We start from the raw sequence: 12,355 nt of genomic DNA, 5'->3' as shown, positions 1-12,355 counted from the left end.
TTATACAGATATGTTAACACTGCCTAGAATTTAACTTTATCTAGGAGAGTTGTCTATTTCTATTTTTGGCCATGGGAAGAGATGTATATCTTTTAAAAAATATTGTTTTGTAAAGTGAGCTTTTCCCCAATGTTTTTCAGGAAGTCCTGAAGAGTTCCTTGACCCAAGAGTTCACTGTTGAAAACGTGCTTGCTATCCTTCCAGGCTTTCCTAAGGGTGCCCCCCAGCAACGTGCTAAAAGGGCAGCCGAAGCCCTGGTAAAGGCTCAGAATTATTCTCGGCATATGGCAATGCAACAGGTGAGACAATTATGATAAAATATGGTAGGAGATCAAAGGAGATCTTGAAAGTTAATAACTTTATAATAACTTTATTCTTATACCCTGCCATCATTTCCCAAATGGGACTCAGGCGGCTTACATGTGGGACAAAATTCTCATAAACACAAATACGAACAATCAATCAAAGCAAAAACACAGGTTAAAATAAAACATAGTTGAAAATAACAAAAATAACAAACATAATTTCAATAAAACACAAGAATATAAAACAATTGGCAAAGACTTCAATTTATCTCGTTTGGAAGGGTAGCAGTGATATAAATGATGGTTCTACCCAAAATGTTGTTTCTGTTTCAAAATTTACAGATTACCAAGAGGGTAAAGGTTTTTGAAAAATGGAAGAAAAATCTGGTCCAATACATTTGGAAAGGCAAAAAAAGCCAGAATCGCCTACAGCAGTGATGACGAACCTATGACACGCGTGTCAGCACTGACATGCCTAGCCATTTTTGCTGACACACGGCTGTGTGCCAAGAAGGATGTTTCATCCTTGGCTCCTGCATGGCCAGCTGCAGTAGCCGAGGATGAAACATTTGTTGTAATGTGGCGGTCACCGCTAGTGCGGCAAAAGTGGCTCCACCAGGCCAGGCCACTGCCTCAGTTCGGGGGGAGTGGCCAAAGCCCCGGATGAGGGAGCGGAAAAGGAGGGGGAGCGTCATCCAGGCATAGCGAGGGAAGGGAAGAGGAGCTGAGGAAAGGGAGTGAGAGCCGCCACCGGCCTCCAAAGTGGGCGTGGAACGTAACCCCCACCATAAGTGAGGGAACACTGTATTAAATATTGTTACAATTATACATTTTTGTTATTCAAGCTATAAATATCGCAAAATTATGGGGTTTTTCTAAAAGTGACACACCACACAAGTTATGCTTGGTTTTTTGGCGAATTTTGACACACCAAGCTCAAAAGGTTGCCCATCACTGGCCTACCGGAACCTTATTGATGTGAAAGACAGAGGGAGGCCTGGTGTTGCCAGATCTCACATACTATTATGAAGCTGCAGATTTTAGCTGGCTAAAGGATTGGATTAAACTGGATAATAAGGAGATACTTAAGCTAGAGGGTCATAATTTAAGATATAGATGGCATGCCTATCTGGAATGAAAAGGACAGGGTGAATAAAGGATTTAATGCACGTATAATAAGAGCCAACCTTTTAGCAACATGGAAAAGGTATAAGAAGGGGATAGAGCCAAAAATCCCCTTATGGTTGCATCCATTGGAAGCAGTCCTGAGACCGGCTAGGTGGCTACACACATTGAATCTGGAACATACAAGGAAAATCAGGTTAAATTGCCAAACACCCTGAACAGATATTTACAAAATAGCCATGTTAGTCTGATTTAGCATGAAAATACTTTTAAAAATACAGTAGCACCTTTGAATTATGTAGCTTTCTCAATAGTGCCAGCAGCAGCTCAGACAACTGAAGGCACACTGGCAACCAGAATGAAAAAGCTGCAGGTACATCAGCAGCAGTAAAAATGTGACAAAGGTGGCAGTAGCAGAAAGCTTCCAGCCCTTACAGTCTATATTCCAAATCCCTGGCTTTCATGTGTGGTGAGTCGTCCCCACAGCCAAGATACTCTGAAGGGTATGACTTAGGCAGTTATCTATCCTATGCCACAGATGACTATGGGGCTCAAACATCTTTCAAAATACTATTGGCATGCCAGAGTCTTAAGCCAGCTTGGCCAGTGAGGAGGAATGCTAGGAACTGTAGTTCAACAATAATTGGAGGACTGTGCCATTTGAATCAATCCTTCCAAAGTGCCTTTGGGCTGAGGATCCCCTCCCAGTAGCCAGGTAGCACAGAACTGACACCCTTCTCTTGCTGCTGCTACATCCTAATCCTTTACTGAGATCATTACATACATGGCTCACACTAGCACAATTCCAACATTTCTTCTCTAGCAGCTCTCCTTCTTCCAAAATGGGTCGCCTGGGTTACAAACATATTGGCTTTAAGTCTTTGCTGAGTGGAGAGCAGACTTTCAAGCAGACAATTTCTTGTGGGACGGTATTTTTTGGATTTAACCAATTCTTTTGGGGTTTCTAGTAGAACAACCAATCTGCTGCATATTGTTCATTTTCAATTGGCTCATCTTGGAACAATTTGATCTTGTGCTTGGGAAAGTACATTAGGTCACTAAAATAATCTGGCAGCTCATTCAATACTGTGTGCTACAGATGGTCAAATGTCTTGAAGTCAAAATTGTCTAAGGCCTGTTTCATAATATTTGTTTTTTCCGTGGGCTATTGGATTCCCTCAGGGGGCAAGGAAGTGAACATTTAATGAGTTTCTGCAAAGAATGTGCCTTCATTTTTCTTCATTTATCTGCTGCTATTTGAAGTCATTGCAAGATTGTATAGGTAGCAAAATTAAAGCATTAATATTTCCTTAGTACATTAATATTGAGTTCTGCTTGCTTTTAACCCAGTATCATGGACTTCGTTAATCTAGCTGTTGGGTGCAGCATGAAGGCCATTATACAAACAAGTATGACTGAAGATTAATGTACAAAAAATGTTAGGCAATAAGTTGTATTTTTAAATGTGTAAATTTATTTTTGTTGTAGCTCTTGGCTCTCTTTTCGTTCAGCTGTGCAAACTGGAGCCTGGAACGGGAACTTTTGCAAAGATTATTTCTTAGAAAAGAAATTCTTTTTGACACATAAGCCTCTTTTATAAACGTGTGAAACAATCTGTAAAGGTTGCCATTTAAAAAACCTCACTGAAATGTGTTTAATGCTGTGCAGTGACTACACAATTATTCACAGACCCTTCTAAATTTAAGTTTCTGGAGGTTTTCTTGACTTTGTTTACAGAAAGTTTTGCATAATGAGACGACTTATCTGCTATCTCTTTGTGGTAGTGTTTAGTGGTAGGCTCTGCTAGTTTATGAACAGGGCATGGAAAATATATATTTGTTGTAGTATATTGACCATTCTGACCAGGGGCTTCTGGGAGATGTGGCCCAAAACTTAACTTTTCATAGCTCTTTGCATTATTTCTTTCCCCATCGAAGATCCTTTCATTTTGTAGTTGAGAGAAGGTGGACTGTAGCTATTTCCAGTCTTCAGTATTTTGGGAGGAGTCGTGGGCATTGGCCTGGAAGACTGGAAGTGGGGCAGCAGTGGTCATTCTCGAGAAGGAAAATGAAATTACCTGGATCTGTTCTGACTGCATTTTGAGAATTTGTCTTTTTCCTTTGGCTAGGAGAATAAATTTAATTCTTTCATGTGAGGAAATTATTTGCTATAGAAAATGTATTACAACAATATATTCTTTTTAGCAGTATTTTTTAGGAATGGGATCATCTTAAAATCATGCACTAATACATTAATTTAAAACCATATTTCTTATCTACTGACAGCAGAGACAGTAAAACTGGATTTTCAAATTCTAACATGCTGATTTTTTATTGCTCTAAATTGAGCATACAAAACTTATATGCTTTTCTACCAATTCGCTGTCATTTTTAGAATGAAAAAATTGGTTCCATGGAACCTGGGTATTAGCTCTGTTTTTTTTTGTTTTTGTTTTTTTAAAAAATACTATCTGAACAGATTGACTGTTATTAATTTGATAGTATTATCTAATTCATTTATGCCTCTTTGAAATGATTTATTATTGGAATTAAAAATAGAATAAATGATTAAAAACATAAGCAAAATTGTGATTTGTTCTAATCCTAATTTAGAAATCAAACCTTCTTTCTTACATGTTTATTCTGTGAGTACAGAGATGCTGTCATGAGCCACTCTGACTTCCCCTCCTACTTGGGAAAACAATACAGCTTAAATATCCTACAAGTATTCTGAGTTTGGATTTATTTGGTTTCTGGAATACCTATATTTACATTATATTTACATTAGAAACATAATGAGATTCATTTTGCCCTCTATATCCATGGATTCTGCATCCACAGATTGAAAATATTTTTTAAAATCTCAAGAGCAAAACTTCTTTGGCTTTTTACACAAGAGGCACAATTTTACTATAGCATTGTATATAATGGCAATTGAGTATTCACAGCTTTTGGTATCGGGGGGGGGGTGTAGGGCGGGTGTCTTGGAACCAAACGCCATTGGATACCAAGGGTCCACTGTATCTTGGAGATGTGACACAAGTCTAAACATGACACTTACTAATTCCTCATTAACCTCTTTCTTAAAATCTAGCATGTGGTCTTGTGCTATCTTTTGATTCCTCAAGTACATCTTATACACATTTACTGGAAGTAATTTTGTATGATATTTTAGATCATTAGAGTGTTTTGAATTTTCAAATTCTGGATAAGGGATGCTCAACCTATATCACGTATGCTGTACTTTTACTCAGGGGGTCCAAAACCTTTCTTGTTTGGAAACCTTTCATCTGCTATTGGCTGTGTTCATCATCATGTACATATTGGAATAACCTGACATTTTCTGCATTATTTCCATTTATACCCCTGCCACTGCATTCTAGCATATACAATTATGTCAGATCATACCACCTTATCATTCTTTTTTCTATTGCATCCTCTTCTACACCTCTCTGGTAGATCAAATATGGTGTGTATATATATATGAAATGGAACAGAAGGTTAGAGCCTATTATATCAATATGGGGTATCATCTGTACACAGACACACACCCTCTTACCATTTGCTATTTCAGCAATCACTGTCCATGGCTTATTGTGGAATATTTCTTTACCAGGAGATATCAGTCACTGCTGTGTTGGCAACACCACTGGGAAAGAAACAATTTATAGCTTGCCCTCTTGTTAAGAAACTGGTAATATAGACCAGTAGCTAAGGGTTTCCTATGACATATCCAAAGATCTTTCAACAACTTCCATATAACCTTCTTCACTTTGCATCTGTTTTCTGTAAAATCCCAAATTTTCCCCAATGATTTACATACTTCTGAAGGAGATTTGCAACTGTCATATTCACTGGGGGAGACATAATTGCTGTATTCTGAGCAAATTATTAACTTGCCAAAACCTTCAGGCTCAAGAGTGATTTCCTGTTCAAACTGTACTGTTCCTAAACTTTGACTACTCTCTGCAGGTGTGTAGCTGAAATCAGCTTGAGAAGTGTTTGACTGTTATTTTCTGATAGGGCTCTAATTTTTATAGCAGACCTGACTCAGAAAGCAGTACAATGGCTGATGGCATGGTTTATTGTTTTGGATGTCAAGTCAGCCACAGTTGGTGCAAATTCTAGTTTGAAAACCAACTTCAGAAAATGGTTTCCATTTGTAGTTTGCTGCTTAAGAAAGAACAAGATTACAACCCAAAATTTAGCGTGCCATTTGAACTAAGTAGGTATGTATAGCTGCCTACTGCTGATGGTAATGATTATTGTATTGATCTGCTTTTCCCCCACCTCCAGATTCTTGCTTTACAAGGTGAACTGAATTTCTACAGAAATGTATATAAACTTCAAGTTAAGTACAGTGAAGCTCTCTTTGATGGGATAAAGCAAGCATACCACACGTTTCAAGATAATGTTGCCATGGTTCTCTGTTCACCACTACAAGGTAAGTATGTGTCTGGACATAGCAGTATTAAAAAAATCCAGCCTCTACATATACTGTAGATAGTTGTAAATACAAATTACTGTATTAAATACCTGAAAACAATTCCAATTATGGAATATTTCCTGTCTTGCTGATATCTACTTTTTGATACAAGTCACCAGGCAATAATTTATCATTCTTCATTTCTTCTTAAAGACGCCCTTTCTTCCTACACAAAATTAAAAATGGAAGCTTCAGAGACTGCTTTGAGAGAATTTCTCACTGTTTTTAGAAACAATGCTGAGCAGATCAAATATGCAGTTGAAACTTTAACACCTCCAGGAAACCAGCATCGTGAAGGTAAGGATGTGTCGCATTCCAGGCAGTAATGGGAACCCAAGGGACAGAAGGAGACAAAGCAGCAGAGGCGACTATGCAGTGCAAGCTCCAGTGATCAGCTTGTACAGGACTGTCAGAGGCTAAAAGCAGCAGAGGCCTTTTGTATCAATCATCTAGGTGGGCTTCCAAGTCTATTTTTGTAGCTTTTTGCTTCTCCAAGCTCCCTGAACCAACCTTTTCTGAGGGGGGTGGGTGGGAGAGGGGGAATGAATTGCCTCTACTGGAATCTTCCAGGGCAACAAGTTCCCCTTTAAAAATAAGCAATAGGGGTCCTCCCTATGGATTAAAATAAAAATATCCATTGTTTGAAATTGAGTGTGGAGTTCTGGCTTTGGTTTGGGGTTAGTGGAGGGGAATTGGAAAGTCCTGGGGCAGGGAATCAGACTCTGGGCCCACCACAATTGCTCATCCATGTTCTACAAGGGCTAGAATTTGCTTCATTATTTCAGACAGCAGGCTTCCCCCACCCTTCCACAGATCTCTCTGTAGATGCTGGACATGGGATCAGTTTCATTCAAAACATATGCTGTACCATGGCCCTGCCTAAAAATCTGTTTACATAGGAAGCTGACATAATATTTGTTAATCCACCCTGGTATTGTTTATGCCAACTAGCATCAGCTCTCCAGAGTGTCTGGCAGAGGTCTTGTTCATCAGATACATGGGATTGCATCTGTAAAGCATGAGATTGAGACTGATATTCTCTGCTTGCGTATTTGCCCATACTGTGTAGTTACCATATGGAAATGGTGTTAATCATGTCGTTTAAACTATTCAAAATTTTTCAAGGCAAATTGTATTCACTTTGAACGTACTCACTGCTGAATAAATGTAGAATGACTACACTATTCAGCCATTGCAATTGATTCAACATTTGTTGATTTCTTGTTGTTTTTACTGAGTTGACTAAGAGCTCCAGAATGTATTCAGATCAGTTAACTGCTTTTCATTGCCAGCAGGCATACAGAACCATCAATAAGGGAAACCTCTAGCAGTGTATTATGTTTTGATGTTCCCAAATACTGTATGTGGTCTGTTTTTCTATTCGCATATTATCCAATAATTTTGTGAGGTAGGTTAGGTTTCAGCTGCACAGGATTTCTCAGTGAACATTGGGATTTGAACCCAGATCTCCCTAGCCAAAGCTGGCCAATTCTGATCTTCTATCCTGATCTCTTATTTACTTTTCTAAAATGGATATGTTTATTATTATTATTATTATTATTATTATTATTATTATTATTATTGACACAACGACGTTGTATGACACAGCAAACAAGATAGATATGCTGGATTTCGTTTCACAAAACCACAAGTTGAACACTTCCCAAGTGTCTAGGACTGTGTGATGTATTTTCGGATGATGCGTGCAGATCCCAGCAGGGTGGCCTTTTGCAGTTGGCAGATCGTAATTTTGTCAATGTCTATTGTTTCCAAATGCCGGCTGAGATCTTTTGGCACGGCACCCAGTGTGCCCATCACCACCGGGACCACCTGCACTGGTTTCTGCCGGAGTCTTTGAAGTTCAATCTTGAGGTCCTGATAGCGGCTGAGTTTTTCCTCTTGTTTTTCGTCAATGCGACTGTCACCTGGGATGGTGACATCAATGATCCAAACCTTTTTCTTTTCCACAACTGTGATGTCTGGTGTGTTGTGTTCCAGAACTTTGTCAGTCTGGATTCGGAAGTCCCACAGTATCTTTGCGTGCTCATTTTCCACAACCTTTGCTGGTTTGTGATCCCACCAGTTCTTTGCTGCTGGGAGGTGGTACTTGAGGCATAAGTTCCAATGAATCATTTGGGCCACACAGTTGTGCCTCTGTTTGTAGTCTGTCTGTGCAATTTTCTTACAGCAGCTGAGGATATGATCAATGGTTTCGTCAGCTTCCTTGCACAGTCTGCATTTTGGGTCATCAGCTGATTTTTCGATCTTGGCCTTAATTGCATTTGTTCTGATGGCTTGCTCCTGGGCTGCAAGGATCAGGCCTTCTGTCTCCTTCTTCAGGGTTCCATTCGTGAACCAGAGCCAGGTCTTCTCCTTGTCAGCTTTTCCTTCAATTTTGTCAAGGAACTTTCCATGCAGTGTTTTGTTGTGCCAACTGTCAGCTCTAGTTTGTAGTGCAGTTTTCTTGTACTGGTTTTTTCTCTGCTGTGCTTTGAGGAGTTTCTGATTTTTGACTTCAATCAAAGCAGGTTCTTCACTTTGCTTTATTTCAACATATTTCATGGACCCCTCTCATTTATATTTTTAAAAATATGATGTATTGCTCCGAAGCATCTCATTATGTTTACACAATACACTGCAGTCGACACAATAATGTGTCACAACACACAATTTGGAAAATTGCTTCTTAAAACTATGGGTCCCGACCCTAATTAGGGTCCTCTTAGCCCAATGTTGTGGTCACAAAAAATTGGTAACAGTAAAGATTTTTGAATGCCACTTAGACGTTTAGCAACAGCATACAGTGTTTACTTCAGAAAATACTTAGTCTGAACTTTAAAAAATAGGAAATCAGCCTGTTTGGCAATCCTTGCAAATGCTGATTGATTATTCCTAAATGTTTTATTTTATACCTGTTTTATATATCCATATTCTTGGGGTTGGGAGTGGAATAAGAAATCCTGGTCTAGAGAAGGAGCTGCTCTTTCCTAATAGTTGTATGACCCACCTGCTTCAAATGATGAAATCAATCAGATGGGGAAAGATTGCTGGGAATCAAGAAACCAGGCAGTGGGAAGACAACAAAAGAGCTGTGTTGCAGTGCACAGTGTATTAAATGTATCACTTCATTTAGGTAGCTAATACATGATAGGATCCAGAAGCCAAACAAGGGAGGTTTTTTCCAACAAGGAAGTTTTACTGTTGATGAAACTAAGCTGAAACTAAGGTGACTTGGACCAAGAATGGCAGTAAGTCGCTCATTGACTTCGTGTCCTTCCCACATTTTTTGCTTATTTCTTCCTACTTTCTCTCTCTCCCTTGTAAAAATTTACACCCCCCCCCCCCAAAAAAAAACAACTTAGAAGAAAAAAGTTCCAATCACACAAATGGGAATTCCTCCACAATGCAAATTTCTATACACAGAGAATAATGGAAAGTAGTGGTGCAATGGAAAATGTAGCTGTTTTCTACCTATCCACCCCCTTTGGCTTGGCAACTAGTCTTAGGAAAGGAAGTTCCCTTTTGCAAATAGGGTGGATTTATCAGTGGGGTAGAGGATTAAGCCTAATTGCTAGATCCAAAGACACTGCATGCCAAAGGTTGTAATGGTTGCAATTGCAATGGTTATCCAGTGACAGGCTAGTTTCAGATGAAAATTTTACATGTGCTGCAAACACTTTTTAGAAATCCTGATACATTTCTTTGACCAGTTGTAGGATGCATTTCTGGGTTTATTTGAAAGTAACATTGTTGCACTCAAAAACTGAAAACAGAGTTTTTCAGCACTGTGATATCAATTTCACATTTTCTAGGTTAATAAAAAAACAGGAAAGAGGTAGATGATCCTTAGCACTTCTTTAAAGCACTAACGATTTATTTCTTCTATCCCAAGAGCATGTTGATTTATGTCATGAGTGGCCGCAGCTGAGCCCCTTGCTTTCTTTTAATTTATTCTTAAGGTGACGAGGCTTTGTCAAAGTTTGGAAAAGAGTTCTTCCTGTCCTTGGAACGTTCACTCAAAGTCTGTGGGGAGCAACGGGATAAAGCAGCCAGTGAAATGGAAATCCTACAGACAGAACTGGACCAGGCCTTAGAAACTCTTCAGAATTTAAAGGAACAAAAGGTAAAGAAAGCAGGAGCCAGTCAGCATTTTTCAAGACATGAAGAGGGTAAGATGGAAGGAACAGAAGCGATTGGCCTGAATGTACTTTCCAGAACAATACCTGAAGTGAATTCAACATCTAAGTATGTTCCAAATAGATGTAGCCTCTTGCAAAAACAAGCTTCTGTTGTAGAATCTGTAAATCCATCATCCAGACAAAAACTAGAAAGTTCTGAGGGTGGAAATATTCAACAGAAAGGGAAACACCTTCATCGGAGCAAGAGTATGAAGGCCACTGAAAGGCTGCCCTGGCAAGATTAGAAATTGCTCTCTAGTGTTTGACAAGGTACAGTCTTACTGACTGCTGTTGACAGTGAGAGATAAGAGACTTCCTTTTGGCTACCAAAGCTGCATGTTTAATGAAGAAGCAGCTTTTCTGGGCCTCTTTAAAATATGCCAAATTTCACTCCATAGAACTGCTTCTGTGGAGTGAACATGCATTTGATATGTCAAAGATACTCTTACATTAATATAAAAACACGCAGGAGCATTCCTGAACATTGTATATCTCTGATGAAACACAGGTGTATAATGTGAACACTCTAGTATTTGTTTCAGAGAAAGATGCCCAGGTATCTAATAGTCATACCCAAGGTCACATTCTGGTTCTATTACAATACTGTGTGTTCTTCAAGAACATGCATTTGTGCCTTTTAAGATACAGTAGCATCCGCTAGAGTACAGTAGTCTGTATTGATCATTGTCAGATAATAGATTTGCATGTTTCTTACAAGGTATTGCTATACTGGCTTGAAAGAGAATTGAATGCACATCAGCATGACCCTCGTCTTCCTTCCTTCCTTCCTTCCTTCCTTCCTTCCTTCCTTCCTTCCTTCCTTCCTTCCTTCCTTCCTTCCTTCCTTCCTTCCTTCTTCTCATGGCCAAAACATATACAAGCTTCATTGCATATTGCTTTCACACTCATACACAAACACACTACCTTTCCTCAGTCTGACACTCCAGATGTGCTAGAAAACTACTGTCATCCCTAGTTGGCTGGAATGATGAGATTTATAATCTGGCACATCTTGTGGAGGGTGCAAATTAAGGAAGACTTCAAATGTGAAAAAATGATACATTGTAGGATTTTCATGGACTGCATTATCAAGCTACTTTGTTTCCAACTATACACACAAATATCTGGGCAAAGATACACTTAACAACTACTTCAGATCTTGTCTTTTAGTGCTGACTGAAAACACAGAAAAATGCCATATAGATATGTGGGTGTATGGAAAAGAAAGAAAAAAGACTGTGCAGGTAATGGAACAGACTTTGAACTTGTTTCATTATTGTTTTACAGAAATGGTGTTCCTTTCCTAGACACATCCGGTTGCTTGGAAACCATTCCTGTATCAGGCGTTTTATTCATAGTATTTCCCAAACCAGCTATAGTTCTTCTTAAATGGTCTTAGCTACCCAAGAAATATGATTGTTCCCTTTGGCTTCCTAACCCTTCTGAAAGCAATACTTTGGGCTTTAATTTGTATGTGTTTAATAAAGTTGTCCAGTATGATAGGCTCAGGATCAAAAGCAATATCAAAAAGTTTACCATTTGCCCATCTTTTAAATATGGGTATCTTTTTTCATTTTTTTTACAAGTGAATATGATAAATTTGGAGGATGTTCTGTATTCTTATGTATCATATTCATATATATATTTGCTTATTAATAAATGATTGCAAGAGAGTGCATGTTTTGTTGTTTAATTTTCCATTCACTTCTGCAATAGAAGGATTTATGCTTCCCCCCCTTTTTTTGAAGAGTGTTTGTGTGGGCATGGGCAATCACCCTCCACCCAGTCTCCCTGCACAAATAGATAAACATGTGGTGTTGGGATAACCAAAGGTCACAACTTGTTTAGTGGTTACTCTACAAACAGGGTTGGCAGCCATGTATAGGTTCTGGGTCAAGAATTGGACAGCCCGCTGCTGACTGATTCAACCAAACGGTAGGGGTTGCAAGCAGTTTTCCAAGCAGTTCCATCCCAGGACACTGGTATTGCCTCACCCCTAATAAGCCAGCCAGATGTTCCCCCCTTCCAATAAGGGGGGGGAGGTACCCAAACTGGATCCAGCACCCATGCCAAATGCCACAAAGGAGGGGGGACCCTCCCGCCACCAACTCTGACAGATGTAGCCCAGTAAATCCCAATGGAGAAAAATGGAACAGGAACTTCACTGTTCAGGAACTGATTTGAGAAAGCAGCCCAATTGCAAGTAGTCAGCCGCCCTGCTGTTTATACCTTGCCGCTGAGTAGACTAGGTGTCCAGTCCAC

At 39.3% G+C, this 12,355-nt stretch overlaps 1 protein-coding gene across 2 annotated transcripts in view; it reads left to right on the top strand.

Annotated features, from left to right (window-relative positions):
* LOC103277627 (uncharacterized) overlaps positions 1–11,766 on the top strand; it is an 81,625-nt gene extending 69,859 nt beyond the window's left edge. Inside the window, exons 10-13 of one of the 2 annotated variants that reach the window (XM_062972236.1) lie at positions 141–299; positions 5,726–5,873; positions 6,069–6,212; positions 9,875–11,766. In XM_062972236.1, coding sequence (XP_062828306.1) covers positions 141–299; positions 5,726–5,873; positions 6,069–6,212; positions 9,875–10,338 — 915 coding nt within the window. In that variant the 3' untranslated portion in view covers positions 10,339–11,766. The remainder of the gene's footprint in view (positions 1–140; positions 300–5,725; positions 5,874–6,068; positions 6,213–9,874) is intronic. The other variant, XM_062972237.1, reaches the window with a different exon arrangement.
* The last annotated feature ends 589 nt before the right edge of the window (positions 11,767–12,355 follow it).

This window comes from Anolis carolinensis, chromosome 2 (assembly GCF_035594765.1).
Source record: "Anolis carolinensis isolate JA03-04 chromosome 2, rAnoCar3.1.pri, whole genome shotgun sequence".
Lineage (NCBI taxonomy): Eukaryota > Metazoa > Chordata > Lepidosauria > Squamata > Dactyloidae > Anolis > Anolis carolinensis.
Note: the sequence above shows the minus strand (reverse complement) of the source record. Positions and strands in the feature narration are given on the sequence as shown.